The following is a 22186-nucleotide window of genomic DNA, read 5'->3' as shown; positions in this document are numbered from 1 at the left end:
CAAAAGCCGTTTTAATATGGCATTGACTTCGTTGTATTGTCTGTCCGATCGATGACCTTCCTTCATGGCAGCTAATATTATTTCTAATCTATTAAGCAATTCTTTATTGTCGTCGGATAAAAACGTTATACCTTGACCAGATGCCACCTTATCATCGAATTCGTCTATTTCTTGTATGATTGGTGGATAATCTTCTGCATAATCATCTGATTCCTCTTCATCAGGAATAACTTTATTTAAATATGTTTCAACTGTTTTTAATTTTCTTGTTTCGGGTCCCGACTTTCTTATTGCATGTAGAAATTTTGAGTATGCTACTAAATCCTTGTAATCGGCAATTTCAACATCCTCGCCATTCATTAAATCTATTAATCCTTTCGTTAATGTAAATATAAAGTCTTTTGTGTCGATTTTGAATAAAGGGGAATTTGGACTAAATATAATTCTAAATCCATTAAACAATAAACCTTGATTATCAACGATTGGTGAAATGCTCTTTGGTAAATCTGGGTCAGGGTTTGAAAAAAGACGATTTATATCATCTAATGTTCTAATTATAATACCATCATATTCAATCGCTTTGGGAGGTGTAGGTTCTATAGGAGGTTTATATTCTAATTTCCTTTTAATATCCTCTTGAGATTTTAATATGGGTTGAAATAGAGTCTGTAGATGTTCCGTTAATCCGAGTTGTTGCAATCTGTTATTTTCAACTTGGGTCTTTATATTATTCTTAGCTTTGATATATTCTCTATTTCTTTTTAAAATATTATTCCAATCGCTACTCATTTTTAAAAAAATAAAATTAACATATATCGTTCATAACTCTTTCACCCGCAGGTTTTCTAGTATTTACAAATACATATCCATGATCATCTGGATATCTCCATTGAGCTTTACAAATCTTTTTAAATGCATCTCTGTCCATTCCGTGATTTATCGATTGAACGATTTGAGATAAATCTTTGTCGTTTAATTCAAATAATAAAAAACAATTTGCATTTTTTCTAATGAACATAGAATCCATCCCGTAAAAAGATTGGGATTGGTATATGCAGTGACAGTTGTGACGTCTTCCTTTCGTGAAGAATTCTTGTTGAACGGCTTGATTTCTTTGCGCCATGCAGTCGTCAAACACTAGTAAGTTCTTTCGCTCGCTATCAATTTGAGACAAATCTAGATCATTAACATTTTTTCGTAAGAAAAATTTTTTATATCCGTTGGTTTCTTTCCTTCGATGTAGTTATCTATGAAATCTTTCAATTCCATTTCTTCTTCGTTTTCTTCGTAATATTGAAATAGGTCTTGAACATCTCTCTTTGGTAGATATTCTAAAGCTTTGAGAAATTGATAATACGATTGCTCTGGTGTTGTTGTGTAGATATACAAAGAATCGAAATCTAAAAGGTTTGGTGTTGTCAACATGTTAAAAGTGAGATGAGTTTTCCCAGAACCGGAACTACCGCATATACACATGAGCATTGGGTTATTAGGAAATATTTGTGAATGGTTAAATTTTTTACCCATTTTTTATTATTTTAATTTGTTCCAAAAATAACTCCTTCTCCTTTATACTTCGAAAGATATATTCCTTCTCCGGTGTGTATATTTTTTAAAAATATCCCATTACCCTTATGTTTGACTTTGATTTCTCCTGTGTCAATACTAATTTATTTAATCCTTGTTTAACAGTTTTCTTGGTTTCTTCCCCAAATCTTTTTCCAAACTATTTTATTGTACCTATCATTTCTCCCACTCCTGAACCTTTGGCCAACTTTTCCATTGCTAAATTGTGTCTATGATCTTCGGCTGCTTTCTTTTCATCGGCGGCTTTTTTAGCAGCAGCTTTTGCAATAGCAGCTTTCTTTTCGTTGGCAGAACTTACTGCAGCAGATATCCCACCAGTTGCTAGACCCGCCGCGGTAAGTCCACTAAATATTAAAGGAAGGAGAGGTAAAAATCCACCTTCTTTTGCATTTGCTTCAATTCTTTCTAAGTCTATATCGTCTCTGACTTTACAATATTTATATTTATCAATAAGTTTTTTAGTTATGCTGATTTTTTTACCATTATAAGTTATTGTAGTTGGTGAAGCTGTTTCAATAGCTTCTATTATTTTCTTGACTAGAGTTTCTGGTTTCATTTTTAAAGGTGTATTTTTTACTCAATTCTTATCATTCTTCTATCTGCTATTTTAATTAAATGTTTTGCTTCTTCCAATAATAAACAATAACCTGTTACATCTCCTTGTGTTTTTTCAATATGAATATTTATGTTCACTCCTGTTTTGAAAAGATCTTCTTGGTGAGCTGAAAGATCAAAACAGAAGATTGGATGATTAAGTGCAAAATCTACATATTCAAACTGAGGTGGATTTCCAAATAATTCACACATATTTTTATAGTTTCTGTACAATTCATTATAATCCTTTGTGGTTGGATTAATTGTTAAAGGTTGGTTAGGATAATTATCGTTGTTTAATCTTACTTGAACTCTATGGATTAAAGGATCTTGAGTTTGGTTCATTGCCACTCTAAAGACATTATTGTTATTCGTTTGAGAATCTGTTCTTGAGTTCTTGAAACCAACTATTAAATATCTTGCTGGTTTAATAGTGTTAGTGATTGGCCATGTGGTGGATTCTCCAGTTAAAGTCATGCTACCTACAGTGTTACGATGAAGAAAAGCTATTTCAATATCTTTAGTTAACGAGTTGAATATTTTCGTTTCTACTTCAATTGATGGTGTAATTACGGGCATGAAAAGTTGGAGATTCGTTATTTCTAATTTTGCATCTGAACCATTCTCTCCAAAAAATATCTTATCGTCGTTGATTTCTCTTTGTAGATGAATTTTATATGGTAAGCCTATAGAAACTTTTCTATGTTCCAACAGACCGAATAAAGGATATAATTTCCAATTTACGTAATTACCCCACCTATTATTCTCAACAACATTATTATACTGAAGTACTCGTTTTTCGAATCCATGATTAACTGCTCGTCCTACTCTTTCTATCGTGTTTCGAGCAACAACTCTCACTCTAGCTAAATCGGCATCATTTGCAAGATTTCTTACCGGTTCCTTTAAAATACTTCCATCACCAACATCGGGTATCCAACCTGAGACTGAATCGAAATCTTTAGGATATAAAACTGTTTTCAACATTGTGTCGAATTCCCCAGGATGTTTGATTGTTTCTATCGGATTTGAACCAGCTTCCAAAACCATCTCGCTAAATAAAGATGGAAAGAAATTGTTTTCTAACGTTGTATTAGTTTGTGGAACACGATTTTCATTGGGAGTTCCATCTTTAATTTTGAAATCGCATCTGAAATAAGCATCGGAAAGAAGCAACCAATTCGATAATGAATTTATTTCGAAGGTAATTCTACTACCATCATTCAATTGGGATTTAGAACCAACAGTGGGTGAGATGATAATATAATCCTCTTTTTTCTTGTTAAATGAATAACGAATTGGATCGTATAATCTAAAGATTGGATCTAGTATTTTATTTGCCATTTTTAAGGTTTAAAATTTCAGTAGAAAATTTTAATATGCTTTTTTTGATGGAATGTAGGAAATTGATTGAAGGTGTTTTTAGTGTATGAAATGTAGGGAATTTATGAAATGTAGGGAATTTAGGTGAAAGACTTTATGAAATGTAGGGAATTTAGGTCTTTTGCTGTAAGAATTTATGAAATGTAGGGAATTTAGGTCTTTTTTAGTGTAAGAATTTATTAAATGTAGGCTGTTTAGGTCTTTATGGGAGCTTTCAATTTGGTCGCATTTTCCCCATGGAATGAAATGGAATGGGGAATCCCCTTATGCGACCTAATTGAAAGCTCTAGTACTCTTTTTTAGTGTAAGAATTTATGAAATGTAGGATGTTTAGGTCTTTATGGGGGCTTTCATTTTGGTCGCATTTTCACCATGAAATAAAATGGAATGGGGAATCCCCTTATGCGACCTAATTGAAAGCTCTAGTACTACTAATGTTGACGAACTTGTAAAAGCAAATGAATCAATTCGAAATTCTAGTTTACCAAACTTTATGTGGTGTAAAATTCCAGTTTACTCCAAAGTAAACGTAGACTATCTAAGACACACATTGGCAGATTATATGGATTCAATAATATGCGACCTTGTACAATTTGGATTTCCTTTAGACTTTTCAGGCAAAGTACCACAAATTCGGAAACCTCGGAACCACAAGGGAGCTGCAAACTTTCCATTTTCAGTTGATTTGTATGTTGAGAAAGAGTTGAGCTATGATGCTATTGTGGGTCCTTTCACTAGTCCCCCGTTTAATGAATTTTGCTTATCCCCTTTTAATACGGTTCCTAAAAGCGACACTGAACGTAGAATAATAATGGATATGAGTTTTCCTCCAGGAAGATCTGTGAATGACGGTATTTAAAAAATATAATTATTTAGGCGAACAAGTAGAGCTGAAATATCCTAATGTGGATGATTTTGTTGATATTGTCAAATACAAAGGCAGGGGATGCTTACTGTTTACTTACTTGGAAAACTTAAGTTTGTGGCATGTTGTGTCAGACCTGGCTGTCAGTAGCATATTAAATTGGTTGAAGGCGGTGAATAACATTTCTGGTCCTGGTCCATTTCTGTCGTGAATTCTGGTCGTTCGAGAATGTATTATCGCAAGCTTGACTTTGGGAAATATGCTATCTTACAGCAATTTATGAATTTGAGGTTCGCTGTCGGCACATACCCGGTGAACAAAACCGCATACCAGATTTTCTCGCAAGATGGTCTTTAGACTTGTCTTATAAAGACAAATTCTTTGTCGAATGTACTTTACCCTTAGATTATTTTTATGAATTTCATGATTGGTAATGTTAATTAAATCAACTTTGATTTGTAGGTACTTTACCCTTAGATGCTAAAAAATCTTCTTCCATTGGTACCAACCGAAATTTAAGATGTCAGTGGAAAGCATTCTTTTTGTTCTGTACCTTTTTTGAATTAATCACCTTACCAGCCTCTCTTGAAACCATAATCATGTACGTTCAATTTTTAAGTCGCAGTTTTGAGTTAACAATATCTGTTAAGAATTACCTATATGGTGTCAAATTGTTGCATAAACTGTTAGAATAAGATTTCGACCACATGGAATCTTTAGAACTCAAATTAATGTTACGTGGAATTGCACGACTGAACCCTCATTGTCAAAAGAGAGCCAGTCCTATTACTCCGGAATTATTAGTTGAATTTTATCATATTTTGCATATGCTTCCTGGGCTTTTAGGTTTCAAGTCCCTGCTGACCTTATTCAGCTCCATGGCTATTGGAGATCGGATGCTTAAAAGCGTTACTTAGAATTTCCACTGGACTGTAGATTGGAAGTTGCAAAAAAATGGCCATGCCTTTAAACAAATCCATATATTCTTGTGTTGGCTGGACTGCGGCTTGGCGGGCTTTGGTATATATATTTTGAAATATTGCATACATTTTTCATATTTAGAAGTATCTAATTTTATATTTCCTATTGATTTGTAGTCACGTACTTATGTATTAGAATCTTATTTTGTATTTCCACTATTTTTCATTTTGTTACTTCCAATTTTCGTCCAAAACTTAATAAAGTTTCGTACTTAGGTGTTTGTTTACTTGGGTCAGATAATTAGAATTTTTAGGAAATATAGAGCTGGTGTATGCACAGAGCTGAAATTAGTGAAAGATATTAAACTCTTTGCATAACAACAAAACAGTGATTTTGTTTGTATCTAATTAATATCAGATACAAAATGAATCATCTTTACATTATAAGTACCGTTGCTGTTCAATTCTGAAAAATATACTGAATAGGCTTATAACATCGGATTGTAATGGCATTATGCATTAAGTGATATATGAAACAAAACATGTTAAAGGAACTAAGTTTGCATTTGCCAATAAAATGAATGCTAAATTTGCACTAATATTTGGAAACCTTGCCCAAAATTATCGAATAAACTAAATGCCATAAAAAAAAATACCCGCACGCACGAATCACCAATATAAAAATACAATCCATAAAATAAACACCACAAATTAAACACAGTTTACAAAACTATCACCACGTAAGGTGCCATTTGGTATTTCGTAACCTAACTCAGAGTTTTAACTCTTATTAAGTCAGCTATATAACGTCAAGTCGCAAAATTGAATAGCAAAATCTCAGCATGGAAAATAGTTGTAAATGATTTGACTAAAAATCAATCATGCATAGATTTTAGAGAAAATCTGTTTTGAATTTATTTTACTATGTATTTTTTTCGTCTTTTTACTCTATCAAATTTGTTTAAATTTTGATGCGAAAATAAGATTAGATATTTACGGAAGCGTATTAGGGCCATTCAATTTTTTTGTTTAATTTTCAAGTTAGTACTAACTTGAAAATTCAAGTTACTGACTTGAAAATTAAAAAAAAAAAAAATTGAATGGCCCTAATATGCTTCCGTAGTATTACAACTGTATTTTTACTTTTAATATTTTTTTTCGACACAAACATTTTTTGTCGGCAAGGACAATGGCGACGTATATTTTGACATGTGTAAAACACTTATGGTAACTCTTCTGAAAACAAACAATAAACTACGTCATATCCCTGACTTAAAAGTCAATATTCGTAACGACTTTGATGTTTGTTCTCAATTATGATTATTTGGTATGTACCATATGTTAATGACTTAATATATGTATATTATTCGGTAAAGAAATTTATAAAAACATCATACACATGAAATCTGCCAATATAAAAGGTATGATGTATTGGGTTGTGTTGTAGGTCCGAAATGATATATATTTTTTCTTCGGAGCTGACACTGCTTTCTACGCATTACTTACCTAATCAGAAATATGCCCCAAGTACGAATTATCTTTTCCTCCAGGCATGTTGGCGTATGTTTCTATTTCTATCACATCATGTTATAAAAACGCAAGATTTTGCAAACAAACTGAGACACAACTTGCACTTCATAGGATATTGAGATTCACGATGTTTTCTCTAGTATTATTGGTTGTTACACCATGGCTTGTATTTTGCATGCCACCACCAACTACAACATCACCAACCCCAACACCACCAAATACTACAACACCAACCAATTGTACATGTTCTGATGGTACTCAAATATTACCTGGAGAGTATCATTCCCTTACGGACTGTGATTTTTGTTATTGTAATGAAGATAATTTAGAAGCATACGAAACACATGGTGACTGTTACATAGCCGCCCCATGTGTTGATTCTGTAAAAAATACCAGGAGAGTGTTGTCCTTACTGCCCAAATGGTAAGTGTGTTGCTGTTCCTTTTCAATATTTATATTTATTATATTTGACCAGTTTTTTTAGATGGTGGAATAAGATAGGAAAACGCAATGTCTAGATTTACCAGGGCAGCGATATTGACTTATTGTGAAATGGTGTGTACATTTGAGAATAGGAACCAAGTTCTAGATCCTACCTGCATTTTATGTGGGTCATGAATTGCGTGACGCCATAGGCTTAACACTTTGAATGATTTATCGTTACAGGTCATTGATAGGCTCGTCTCTTTCGATTTTTAACATTCAACTAGACTGTCTGTATTGGCATTTCCTTGCATCTAATGTACGGGGACAGCGTTTTAAAAGCCCTTTCATGTATCATAACACCTCATTTCCTTTGCTTTAGGACACAATTGTCGAGCTGCATTTTTAGATATTAATGGCACAGTACGGATTGAAATTATTTCTGTCAGTGATGGGTTAGTTGATTTTGGTTTAGTCGATTGCCAATGCGACAATGATATTTACCATGGTAATTATGCAGAACCACTAGCAGCTTGTCGACCTAAACTACCCACAATCGGTAAGAAGATTATCGTTCTATTGTCAGGTTTTAACGAACTTTTAATGTGTGATAATTAAATCACGATTCCGTTTACATGGTATCACGCAATTTGATTGGATAACAGCGGTCACGTGAATTCGGTTTATATGTGTAAACGGAACGTAAATATAAGCTCCGCCCTCAACGTACTATTTTTTAGCACATCAGAAGGGCTCCCTTCTCCTCTGTAGGTGTGGCGATCATTGGGGACTTAGTCCTCGAGAGATCGCCAAGAAGAATCACAGATGAAGAACGCAGTATAAAGACTACAGAAGAAGAATCAGAAGAAACCATGGGAGCAACCCGTTCCCGACTCAACGTCTGTGATATGGAATTTTTCCGAAGCGGACACCATCCACTAACAAGAAAAAGAAGCAGTACTATACTTTTATCATAGAGTTTGATTGACGCGGCCACTACACAGCGTCGATATCGTTCCTTCGAACGTCACCAGAGTCGGAATCGACACTTCACTGAAATATTAACAAAATCATGATTTTTGGACTTATTTCGAACTTGTCTTACAATAATTGAAATTTAGATGTGGCCGCTCCGTCAATTTTCATGCAATATACAGTAGACTATAAATAGTATGACCTACTTATTGCTGATTGGTTGTTCTCGTGGACGTCTCTATTGTTAGTATCAATTCATTAGCGTTATGTTAAAATCTTATGTATTTATGCGCCAATTTTGTGCCTTAGTCTGTTGCTATTTTAGATAAATATTCAAACATGTATTCGAGTTGATTTAATTATAAGGAATGACCTGAACTTTATTTCTGTTTATACATCGATAAATTGAAAAAATGTTCAGGATATTCCTTAATTAACCTTTTAGATACTTACTTTGGTACATATTGTTTTCACTTTGTATTTTATGGGTGGGTGTTTAAGGTTTTTTAGGGGAAGGGGGCGTGGTTTAGTGAATGAAGAAGTCTTCATGTCTCTTCACAACTGACCACGAATCACAATACAATTGGTAATCGATTTATCAATTTATTGCCATTATTAAACTCAAATATGATCTTATTAATATATGTATATATATATCAAGGTATAAACTTTAGCCTTTATCATACCAGCCACAGTTGAAGCGCTTACTTAATCGAGGGCAATAACTCAATAACGTTTTATCCGATTATTACCAAATTGAAATCGGTCATTTAATACATAATACCAAGTTTACCAAGATCGATTGAGGATGGGAACGCCCACATTATAACGTGCTCGTATATTGTCGTCGCCCCTGTTTGTCTGTCTGTCTTTCTGTGGACACGATTGAGAGCTGGTTTTGACAAAACGTGATGTTAGTGTTCGTAATCACCCAATCTGAAAATCAGACAAATCGAAAAAATATTTAATATGAGTTATTGTTTGTACTTGAAAACGCGTTAAATTTTTGATTGAAAATGTGTAGTGGTCACAAGAGGGCTGGTTTTTTGAGGGATTTCGATAAAATTTGGTGTCGACGATTGTTATCACATTGAAGATCAGAAAAATAAAAAAAAATATTTGATACGAGTTCTCGCCTTTGTTCTTAAAAACGTGTCCATTTTTTTTTTCAAATTGTGTTGTGGAAACGATAGGGAGCTGGTTCCTTGATGGATTTTGATAAACTTTTGTGTCAATGCGTGTTATCACATAAGGATGAACCCTAATTAAAATCAGACAAATCAGAAATATTTGAAATGAGTTCTTGCCCTTGTTCTTGAAAACATGTTCAATTTTTAATTGAAAATGTGTGGCGGTCACAATAGACAGAGCTGGTTTCTTGAGAGATTTTAATCAAATTTGGTGTCAATGTGTGTTATCACCCAAGGCTGAACCCTATTGAAAATCTGATAAATTGAAAAATATTTGATATTGTTCTTGTCTTGTAATGGTCTAGAAGGCACAATTCTTGACAGATTAGACGAAATGTGGTGAAATTGTTCATTAATTCCCAATGATGTTCCTCATAGATATTATGAAAACCCTACAAAAAGTATTTAATATGAGTTATTGCCCTTGCTCTTGAAATCACATTCAAGGAACAATTCTCAAAAGATTTTAAAGAAACTTGGTTGCATCACCCGAACCTTTTTGAAAGGCAGATAAATGTGTTTAATCTATAGCTCGTAAAACCCGAGAAGACAAAATTATGGACTGACGAAACTTGTTTAAAATAAAAGAAAATGTGTTTGAATAGAGCTTGTGCAGTATGAAAATGTTACTCTCGAAATATCTCTTGCCAAACGCCCGAATGACTTGGCTGCCATTACGATGGTGAGCGTATTACGATGGGCCATCGCTATTTTTTTTTAAAGTAATTCAAGAGCAATAACTCTGTTACCGTTCATAACTAAATTTGACCGAGATTCCATCGATATAAACATGCATACCTATTTCATCTGGAACAGAAACAAATTGCAGTCTCTATTGTGTCTACAAGAAACTGACGAAAGGACAAAGTCGACGGCAACATGCGTTACACTATTGTGTAAATATATAACTACAGGAAAAGGACAAAACAAAATACAAATATGCTACAAAACTATACAAATGAAACAAAACTACAAAGATAGCTTACCAGGCAAGGTAACATACGCCCACTGGCAGCTGTCAGAAATGATAAAACAGTCTTTAATGACTAAAGTATGAATTGTCTCATATTAAAGAAATTTTAATCGTTTGAATACATTGATATATATATAATTACTGCCAGTTATTTATGCTGAGAAATACCACAAAATTTTTAAAAATCAATATCAATAATCCAAACACATCAAATTATCGCATCAATATACATGATCACACCATGTTTCATTAAAATCAATTGAAAACTGTAGTCTGTTATGTCTTCACAAACAAATTTTGACGCGTTTTTCCTAAATCAAGGGCAATAACTCAAACAACCGTTCGTCGAAGGATCGTCAAATTCGAACTTGACCAAGATCTCATCAATATGAATGATCACACCAAATTTCATTAAAATCAGTTGAAAACTGTAGTCTCTATTGTGTTCACAAACAAATTTTGACGCGTTTTTCCTAATTCAAGGGCAATAACTCAAAAACCGTTCATCGAAAGATCGTCAAATTCGAATTTGACCAAGATCTCATCAATATAAATGATCACACCAAATTTCATTGAAATCAGTTCAAAACTGTAGTCTCTTGAGTTCACAAGAACTGTTGACGGACCGACGGACGGACGGATCGACGGACAGGGAAACGGCAATAAACGTCCACATTTCCATGTGGGCGTATTAAAATGATACAAAACAATATGAATGTATTCAGAGTGAAAACAGATCATGATAGACAAAAGTAGAATTATACAGAAAAACAAAGTAGCAATGAGAGGAAAACGAATTCAAATTTAATTCTCACTAGGCATCCGTGCCTTCTTTAGTCCATTTTAGTAATGGCGTAAGACAATTTAAGAGATTTGGTGTAAAATGAAGAAATAAATAAACTATATGTTTCAGGAGACAACTGTCAAGCTGAATTTAAAGATGATAATGGTGTAGAAAGAAGCGAACTTATCTATTTTAGTGATGGTGTAGTAAAGTTCAACTCAACTGAATGTAAATGTGTTTACCGAGAGTACTACTACTATAGAGAACCAAAAGCAAATTGTGTACAAGTATTGAGTATTGAGCCGGTAACTGCAGAGCAAACAACTCCATAATTTATCTTTATTTGGAAGTAAAATCTGTTGAAAACCTTTTGTGTTAATATAATTTAAAAAATAGGATTCTCTTTTTTGATCAGGAAATCTCGTGTCCATTGAGTCTACAGCACTTACCTACCTAGCTTAATTTCAAATGGAACAGAAGGAAAATATCTAGACCGCTTATTCTTATTTCTCAAGGAAGTATTTTGTTCTGTCGTAGGTCTCTGCTTTTGCAAGAATCGCCCCCCCCCCCTTTCCAGAAATCTATAAACATCCTTTCTTACAATATTTTAACTGTATATTGTACTGGAAATATGTTAAGGAAATGAAATGAATGGAGTTTTACGTCTTACTTTTCTGCACCATGTGGGCTAATGAAGACGGGCAACGCCATGCAGGGTGCAATGAGGGAAATTTTGCCAGGACAGCGGCATTAGTCAGCTCTTTTTCGATTTCCAACTGTCGAGGGATCTTTAACGTGCACAGCCTGTAGCACACATTGCCTCGATTTATTGTCCCATCCGTACGACTAGACGCTTTTTCCATGTCAGCCCCTCTTACCTGCATCACTGACAGGGGAAAACCGGGTTGAGAAATCTGAAGGTATTATCCCGACCTAACCCTGGACCTTCAGCTTAGCGAGCAAGCGTCTAACTCACTGAGCCACCGCGGCTCCAAATATGTTAAAGAGCAACGGCAATAAGTAACCCAATAAGTCAGTCTTCCCCTTAGTTGTACCCCTGTCTAAAGAGGCGAAGCCGCTACATTGCTTGATTACTCGGGTAATGAATGGGGATACAAGGGATGACATGCTTCCAGTATAATATCCAGTCCTATTGGTCTTGCTGTACTCAATCCAGTGGGATTGTCCTTTGTTGCCATTTCTACTAAAGTGGATTTTTGGTAAGAGTTCCCACGTTCTTTCAGTTTCGAGAAGAGTTTTTATTTTGTTTTTTCTATGGAGTCTCCTTTGTAGATAGTTATGTAGGGAATATATACTGTTTTGACTGACATTAGCGGTTAGTTTGATGGACGAACATTGGTTGTTAAGAAGTTTGAAAAATTACCAAAAATGTTCCACACGATATGTCCATACCATTGAAAATGTCGTATAAAAAGCGACCATAAAACAATACGTCAAAAGGAAAAATGGGTAATACCTCACGTTCCCAATGTAGACAAGTTTTTGTTGTTGGGCTCTACTTGCAGGGTGCACGATAAGAAATACTCGTCTATATCAACTATAATTTATCTACATTCAATAACTGGAGATCTTCACTAATCCAAGAAGTATACCAAAGATTCTTAGAATATAAGAACGATCCGATCCTCTTCCCAGCTTAAGAATGAATCATCCAAACCCTAACTTTTCTCCTATTTATCTCTCCCACCAGATGGCCAACATATGAAAGATCCCTTGCTGTTCCTTAACCATAACCTAATAGCCATGCCTGACTGAGCATAAACGATTCCTTTTCTATACCCCTATAGTTTCTTAATCTCTCAGTGTCTCCTTCCCTGCCGACATGGTATAGTTCTCCTTTTATACATACCTTCTGCTTCCAATTACCTACATAACCACCACGCCGATGTTAATTTAAAAGTTTTGCAGATTACAGATTTTCTCTAATTGACGATTACAGATTGAAGGCTACCACCCGTGATTAGTTATAGTTTTTTCTGGACTAATGTAGGGTAGTATGGTAGTGGTCGATCAGAACCTGTATCGCCATAGAGAGCCATGTCCAGCTGAGAGATCTCATATTCTGTTTGGCAGCATCATTGCTGATAAAAATAGAGGCTTTGCGTGTGAAGGCGAATGCAGATTGACCTTCCTTCTGTAGGGTAAGTGATGGAGGCACTGCAGATCTTGGAAGAACACCTTAACAATGGGCTGTTCCTCTTTTTCAATGGGGACTGGATGGCGTATGAAGTTAAGAAATTCAGTTTCTTTGTAGTCTTTGAATAAGTCACCGCCTTGATTGTACCTTTTTAATTTTCAACCACACTAAAGTCAAATATGGTTGATTTCAAATCCATATATTCCCATCTTTATTTATCTGCAATTGATTGTGCCCCATGGATCTTGATTTCTCTGAAGCCAAATAAAGTCTTGAGTTTATTCACTGTATGTAAACAATTTCAACTTCGATGCTGCAAAATTGTATATCACACGATAATGTGTCAGATATGGGACGTGATCATATTCTTGAAAGTAGACCCCCTACAACTCTACTCCGGTAGATTGTGACCGACTTTACAACTAGTTGAAAAATTGCAAGTTTACATCCAGAACATAATTGACATAACTGTTCAATAGAAGAACTTTTAAAGTAGATATGTATTTAAATTATAATGCAAAATGACACTAATAGTTTCATACTACATATTCCATGCATGATAAAAGCTTGAATGTTGATTCATAATCAGTTAAGAACACCTTCTCTTTAGGACTCTTAGATTTAATTTTTCCTAAAAGGTATGCTAAAAAAAGTAGTGAGCACCATTATATATTATATAATTACAAACTACAACATCTACCGGTAGTTAAAAAAATTTTGTAATAAAAACAAACAAAAAATTCAGTATTTTGTCTCCCACAAAGTAGCCAAAAGTAACACTGTCAAGTAACCTTTTTTGGTGAAAGTCTAATTTCGTGCATCTCCGGAAATGATACATGTGTGACAACCGCATTTGCATGCTTTGATATACAGGGGCTATCTTTACATTGTCAACCTGCAGAATTTCAAATTTATTATCTTTTTCTAAATACATATTTCAGTTATTACAAAAAATATGACAATTTCTTATCGGCCAAATTTCCAAGCTGTAATCAGAATTGCAAGTTTGGTCTAATAGAATACATTCCACTGAACAAAATCACGTGACAAACTAGCGGAAATCCATGTCAGCAGAAAAATTCTATGGAATACAATGTGGGCATTGGGAAATATTTCTTATGTGATTTCAATGAATATTAGTAATAAATTACTCTTACGTTTTACTTATTATATTTTTTCACTATTTTTTTTAAATCATTGTTCTTTGAATCAATGGCCATTAGTTATAACGAAATATTGGCCCGTATGCATCATATAAAATCAAATTAAGAAGAACAGAATTATTTTAAACCTTCAATAGATTTAGTTAAATGTATTTAAAGATAATTGTATTTTTTGTATTGACCAACTATAACAATTAACTAATATATTTATCTGTACTGTAATTGAAATTCTATATTCCATTCGAACCACACACTATACACAATCTATATATGACAAAAGAGCCTAAAGATTGGTCACTAAGACAAATTTCTTATTTAACATTTTAATCACTGCTGTATGTAGTGTGGATGTCTTGTAGTCCGAAACTCTACAGACACTCATCTGGTGTCTTATATGATAATTATCAACAAGAGTAAGATCAAACGATATTTTCAATCCTATTCTTCGAAGGAGCAAATGAACGTCATAATAAATTTGATGTGGAATCCATGTCATGTTTCATTTTTTGATATTCAACACCGATTGCTTATTCAATCTAAACTTTGCTTTAAATTCCTCTTCCGAAAACCATGTGAAGGGGTCCAGGCGATCCCTGACATGTCTATTGATGGGAATAACACGGTTGATTTCACCAAGTTCATCTAAATCGTCGAAAATAATCGTCCATTTTGAAACATCGAAGAGCCACAAAAGGAATTTCTATTGATTTACAAATAGAATTAAAAGTTAAAACTGGTCTCGACCAACATTAAGTTTAGCGTTAAATTACCCAATTTTTAAATACATTTAAGGTAATTCTATGTGGTGCATACAAAATATAGAATTAAACTAGAAGTTAATGTTATTCGGTCAGAACAGAATTATATTAGGCTTAATTTCATTTGGTGCATACGGGCCATTATTAAAGATGAATACTAAGAAATGATAATTATACCATTGGGTATCCATAAAATATGTTTTTCTCGACTTATTTACAGATTAAATATTGTACACGAGGTGAGGCATTTTGAAGCCGTTGTTGAGTTGGTTTTTTCGCGAAATTTCGGTCAAGGTGAGGGATTCATCATCAATATCGAAACAAGCCAATTCTAATTATTTTAAAGAATATCTAAGGCGTGAACGAAAAAATTACATTTTTTAATTTTGACGAAATTCGGTGTTGAATCCTTAGATGTACGAATATAGGTTCCACCACTGTATAATTGTCAACCATTCAATTTAACATAGCTCTAAATTGCCGACTGCTTGCAAAAGGGTTCTCAAGTACTTGACTAAAATATTAAATACGACTGACCATTTCGACTAATTGTGACGACCTCGGGGCCTACTTGAATGAGATTAGGAAAGTTCATAAATTACATGTTTTCTTTGCGCACATCATTAACCTGCATCTCATTTTATCATTGATAGCCGTATGCGGTATATTTTAAGTTTTTGAATATATTTGTATCATTACCTCCCTGTTGAAAAAATTAGGTTTTTGATTTGAATTGGATCTGTAGGCTACATTATCAAGTCATGGTCATATCATTTGAAATGTAAAAATTAAGAGTGACGCACGTATTTACAAAGAATCTTCTGATTTCAACTAGACAGTACGATTGAAAGTGGTAATCTATAAGAAATTTTAACGAAACATCTCAAATTCCAGCAAATAGAAATTAGTTTGCCAGAAGAGGAAACCACAACACACCGTCAGAGAAGCCTTTTGGATTTAGAAACTGAAAAAAGCAAAGCCAACTGAATATGCATTTCACCCTAAGTAGTCTCATCCTTACCTCTAGTAAGGAGTGTCTACAAAAGACTTTCCCAAGTCTATAAGCAAAAGTCAAACAGTACATAACACTTACTTTGTCTAGCACAAACACTTTTTTATCAACAAAATCGATAAAAGACCACTCTTAGATTGATACAATCATACTCATCAAAACTAGAAATAATCTATCAATTTCAGATTATCCCAAAACATTAAAGTTGAATACACTAAAATATCGAGCAATCAAATAAAGATAACAGTTGATTCCGACACTAATATTATTTATCTAAGAATTGTCACTAAATCTGACGCCTATAGTTATGACTGTATTACTACTCTGGTACGTTTTCGACATTAACATTTTGATGTTTTGTCGGCAAACACAATGTCGACATGTATATTTGGACATGTGTCGAACGCTAATGATAATTGTTTTTCTGAAAGTCTGCAATTTTATTAATTATACTAGTAAGACAATTTTCGTAACGACTTTGACGTTTGGTTTCCATAATTAAGTTTATTTGGCATGTACCATATGATAACGACCTCATAAATATCATTAGGTAAACAAATTTATAAAAATATTATACACCAACATGGAAAGTGATAAAGGACAAGGTACGATGAAAGCAAAACGTATCATCCTGTGTAGACCTGTGCACAATATATTCGCTTTTTTATTTTCTGTAAGACAATGTTACTCGACTATTCAAGCAGAGTCAAGATAGATACAGCACATGTATTATGGCCCTCGAATGTAGTTTGGCAGTGTTATATCAATATTTATTTTGTCCATATATTTCTCCAGACATTTAAAATATAATCAATAAATACCATTGCCTCCAGTTATGCTGGTGTATGTTTCTTTTTCTATCACATCATGTTATAAAAACGGAGATTTTGCAAATCTGAGACACGATTGGCACTTCAGAGGATATTGAGGTTCACAATGTTTTCTCTAGTTGTATTGGTTGTAGCACCATGGCTTGTGCTTTGCATGCCACCACCAACTACAACACCATCAGCCCCAACAACATCAGCTATATGTACCTGTTCTGATGGAACACAACTAGCACCCGGAGAAGTTCATTCCATAATAGACTGTCTTGGATGTTATTGTGATAGAATTAAATTGGAAGCTGTTGAAGCAGTAGGGGACTGTTATTGAATTGAATGTGTCGATTCTGTAAAGACACCAGGACTATGTTGTCCTCAGTACCCAAATGGTAAGTGTGTTAAAAATCCATACTCGATATTTTTTATTATTTGTTTTAGGTCTTTTTGTGCATTTAATTTGAGTTGTTGACATTAGGAGGTACACCATCACAGCGAAAAACTCTTGTGAAATTATCTTTACGCTCAAAAACCTACCTTTCTGCATTTTTAACAATCCACATTTGAGCATTGTCACTATATTGCATCATGTGTATTTGGACCGGGTTGTAAAAAACCCTTTAACAAAAGCATCATAATACCTATTTTTTCGTTGCTTTAGGACACAATTGTCTAGCTGAATTTGTAGATTTTAACGGCACAGCACGGAGTGAAATTATTTCTGTTAGTGACGGTATAGTTGATTTTGGTGTAGTTCAATGTCAATGCTACGGCTATCTATATTATTACTCTCGAAATGGAGAACCACGAGCAGGGTGTATACCAAAACCACCCACTACACAACCAGCTATGTGTACATGTATTGATGGTACTCAAGTACCATATAGAGAAACGGTTTGGATAACAGCCTGTCACATCCTGGATGCATGTGTGATGATTATAGTTTAGAAGCTCGAGAAATAACAGTTGATTGATTAATGGTGACACCATGTGTAGATTCTGTAAACGTACTGACTAACTGTCCAAATGGTAAGATAGGTATTTTGCTGTTCTTTCTGTAAAAGCCTTTAGTTTCGTCTAAAATCATATCTACAAAATATGACTCATTTTAATCGCCCTATATATTGTTGATACATTTATTATATATTCAAAATGATAACCTCTAATTATTGCTTAATATGCCTGTTGGGGGAAGATAAATATACAACAGAATCCATCTATAATCCAATAAATCCGTAAAAAAAACTAAGTAATAATCCATTTGAAACATAAACATGCTTAGAAGCGTGTTTCAATAATTAATTATTTAGTTAAATGGATATATCGTGCTATACATATATAGCGATTTTATTCTTATCATGTCACTTGGTAAGTTCAATATGTATTTATATACTTCAAATTCAAATTTTATGTCCATTCTAAGAGGAAGTATCCTTTTAAGTTGGGACCAGTCCGAAAGTTTATAGCAGGCTCAACATATACAAATGTATAATATATGTTTTCAGGAGAGAACTGACGAGCTGAATTTAAAGATGATAACGGTGTTGAAAGAAGTGAAATTATCAAAGCTAGTGATTGTGTAGTCAAGTTCAACTCAACTGAATGTAAATGCGACTACCAAAATTTCAATGGAGAAACAAAAGCAATCTGCGTGAAAGTATTCAGTATTGAGTAACTTCAGAGAAAACAACTCCGTAATTAAAACATGTAGATTACCTATCGTGTTTTAATAATTTAAAAACTTATCTCTCTCAAATAGTTTAACTTTGTATTCTATTTGAATGTAATGCAATGCAGGAGTATCAGCACCTAATAAGCTAGCTGATTGAGGAATGATTGATGTGAGTCGTATGACGTATTACATATTTTAAAACTAAGATATTACTTATACAAGTGGTAAAATAGTGGGCAATGTAAAAACTATAAAATGACTGAAGGAATATCACAGTAATATGCCACAAGGTGATATAAAAATCACAGCACTAACAAATCAATCTAATCAATGGCTGAGAGATTACAAGATATGTTTTAAATTAGAGATGAGACGATTAAAAAAGGCAGTGACCTCATTCAGATAGCTTTGTGTAAACCCATAGTGATCAAGTACGGCTTGGAATGCTTAAAATCTGTAGGCCTAGCACACATATTGGTAGAGGCTTGGGATGCTTAAACTGTCGGGTAGGCCTAGCACATAATCACATATTGGAAGAAGCTTGTGATGCTTAAACTGTCGGGTTGGCCTAGCACATAATCACATATTAATAGAGGCTTGTGATGCTTAAACTGTCGGGTAGGCCTAGCATTTAATCACATATTGGTAGAGGCTTGGGATGCTTAAACTGTCAGGTAGGCCTAGCATTTAATCACATATTGGTAGAGGCTTGGGATGCTTAAACTGTCGGGTAGGCCTAGCACATAATCACATATTGATAGAGCTTGTGATGCTTAAACTGTCGGGTAGGCCTAGCATTTAATCACATATTGGTAGAGGCTTGGGATGCTTAAATTGTCGGGTAGGCCTAGCACATAATCACATATTGGAAGAAGCTTGTGATGCTTAAACTGGCTGGTAGGCCTAGCACATAATCACATATTGGAAGAAGCATATGATGCTTAAACTGTCGGGTATGCCTAGCACATAATCACATATTGGAAGAAGCTTGTGATGCTTAAACTGTCGGGTAGGCCTAGCACAAAATCACGTATTGGAAGAAGCTTGTGATGCTTATACTGTCGGGTTGGCCTAGCACATAATCACATATTGGAAGAAGCTTGTGGTGTTTATACTGTCGGGTAGGCCTAGCACATAATCACATATTGGAAGAAGCTTGTGGTGCTTATACTGTCGGGTTGGCCTAGCACATAATCACATATTGGAAGAAGCTTGTGATGCTTATACTGTCGGGTTGGCCTAGCACATAATCACATATTGGAAGAAGCCTGTGATGTTTAAACTGCCGGGTAGGCCTAGCATTTAATCACATATTGGTAGAGGCTTGGGACGCTTAAACTGTTGGGTAGGCTTAGCATTTAATCACATATTGGTAGAAGCTTGGAATGCTTAAACTGTCGGGTAGGCCTAGCACATAATCACATATTGGAAGAAGCTTGTAATGCTTAAACTGTTGGGTAGGCCTAGCACATAATCACATATTGGAAGAAGCTTGTGATGCTTATACTGTCGGGTAGGCCTAGCACATAATCACATATTGGTAGAGGCTTGGGATGTTTAAACTGTCGGGTAGGCCTAGCACATAATCACACATTGGTAGAGGCTTGGGATGCTTAAACTGTCGGGTAGGCCTAGCACATAATCACATATTGGTAGAGGCTTGGGATGCTGAAACTGTCGGGTAGGCCTAGAACATAATCACATATTGGTAGAGGCTTGGGATGCTTAAACTGTCGGGTAGGCCTAGCACATAATCACATATTGAAAGAAGCTTGTAATGTTTAAACTGTCGGGTAGGCTTAGCGCATAATCACACAATAGTAGAGGCTTGGGAAGCTTGAGCTGTCGGGTAGACCTAGCACATAATCACATATTGGTAGTGTCTCTCGTCTGGTAGATAACATTTAGTAAGATACCAAGCGAGAGCAACACAAAAAACTTGGTTTAATCTCTTCAGAGTGACCTAATGGCACGAGGTTTGTGTCTGCTGTCTCATTTCTGCTACCACCAGTTAGCCATATTGGTACTACAAGATATCAGAGGTAGCCTAGGCCTATACGTAGAAAAAGCAATCTGAACTGACTGAACAGGAGCAATTACTGAATATCCATTTGGATACGTGTCAAAAGCTCCTGAAAACCTCCAAGTTTGTTCCCTATTGTGTTTATTTTTTATGTAACATATTTTAGTGAATACTATTATTAGGTAAAGAAAAATAAAAAAATATATTTGTAGAAAGAAGTTTAGCCTAATAATATAAATATTTATTTGGTTGAAGTGGTGAAACTCGCGAAGCATTTAGAATAAAAATCATGCCACCAGCACTAAATATACTTTCCGCCAAGCATATTGGTGTATGTTTCTATTTCTTTCACATCGTGTAATAAATCGCAAAATAAGATTTTGCAAAAACACTGAGGATATCTAGGTTCACGATGCTTTCTCTAGTCTTATTGGTTGTAACACCATGGCTCGTATATTACATACCACCAACTACAATATCAACAACCACACAACCACCAACTACAACACCAACAACTATATGTACCTGTACCGATGGAACTCAAATACCATATGGGGTAATTCATTATATAACAGACTATCATACTTGTTATTGTAGAGAATCTAGTTTAGAGGCTCAATGAAACGATATTTGACTGTTATAACTTTATGTGTTGATGCTGTTAATATGGCAGGACAATGCTGTTCTCACTGCCCAAATGTTAAGTTCGTTAATGTTCTCTTCTCAATATATTTATTTTTTCGTCAGTTTATTTGGGTTGTCGGTATTAAGTTAAAGGACATTCATATCCTTTCATCAAATAGTCTTTGTGAAAAAAGATCCTATCAATCTAATCAAAATTAGTCTACAATTTCGTATCTTTCTCTTTTGTTATCTGTCCTGAAGTGTTTTAACCAAAAGCGTGTCGTGAAAAAAAGCTAAAACGCGTTTCTTGTTTTGTTTGATTCCTTATTTTATCAACAAAAAGGTTCTTGATTTTACGCTCAAAAATACAACCCTTTGGTCGGACTCTTGGTATTTAATGTGCTGAAAATCCACGATTTTGTTATATCCTACTTTAACTAATTTTGCCCCATTTCAGAACTGCATTTGTATAAATATCAACTTATTGTTACCAAATAAAGTCTAAGTTTATACTCACTGTATGTCACCCATATATCAGTGACATAAGAGGCTGTTGTCTAAATATTACTTAAAAATCAAAAATATGTCGGATTTTACCAATACGCCACAAGGAATGAAACATCATGCTCTGATCTGTTTTCAGCAAGCACAATGGCAACATGCATATTTTGACACACGTCAAACGCTTATGGTAACTCTTCTGAAACCTAACAATACACTTCACCTTATAT

The 22186-nt window shown here is 34.4% G+C and overlaps 3 protein-coding genes across 3 annotated transcripts; 2 read left to right on the top strand and 1 right to left on the bottom strand.

Moving 5' to 3' along the window:
• Positions 1 to 1726: 1726 nt before the first annotated feature.
• On the bottom strand, positions 1727 to 3525 carry LOTGIDRAFT_157023 (hypothetical protein; the record flags this gene model as incomplete). Its single annotated transcript, XM_009048284.1, has 2 exons — positions 1727 to 2133; positions 2235 to 3525. The coding sequence occupies 2 exons, from the start codon at positions 3523 to 3525 to the stop codon at positions 1727 to 1729; spliced, it is 1698 nt and encodes a 565-aa protein (XP_009046532.1).
• A 3481-nt stretch (positions 3526 to 7006) lies between these two features.
• Positions 7007 to 13385, top strand: LOTGIDRAFT_157022 (hypothetical protein; the record flags this gene model as incomplete). The annotated part of the gene is made up of 4 exons (XM_009048283.1): positions 7007 to 7302; positions 7752 to 7861; positions 11354 to 11529; positions 13236 to 13385. The coding sequence occupies 4 exons, from the start codon at positions 7007 to 7009 to the stop codon at positions 13383 to 13385; spliced, it is 732 nt and encodes a 243-aa protein (XP_009046531.1).
• A 3513-nt stretch (positions 13386 to 16898) lies between these two features.
• LOTGIDRAFT_157021 (hypothetical protein) lies at positions 16899 to 18084 on the top strand (the record flags this gene model as incomplete). Its single annotated transcript, XM_009048282.1, has 2 exons — positions 16899 to 16920; positions 17798 to 18084. 2 exons carry the CDS (start codon positions 16899 to 16901, stop codon positions 18082 to 18084), a joined length of 309 nt encoding a protein of 102 aa, XP_009046530.1.
• Between the last annotated feature and the right edge of the window lie 4102 nt (positions 18085 to 22186).

Source organism: Lottia gigantea (genome assembly GCF_000327385.1).
Source record: "Lottia gigantea unplaced genomic scaffold LOTGIsca_12, whole genome shotgun sequence".
Lineage (NCBI taxonomy): Eukaryota > Metazoa > Mollusca > Gastropoda > Lottiidae > Lottia > Lottia gigantea.
The sequence above is the reverse complement of the archived record's forward strand: the minus strand, read 5'-3'. Positions and strand labels throughout refer to the sequence as shown.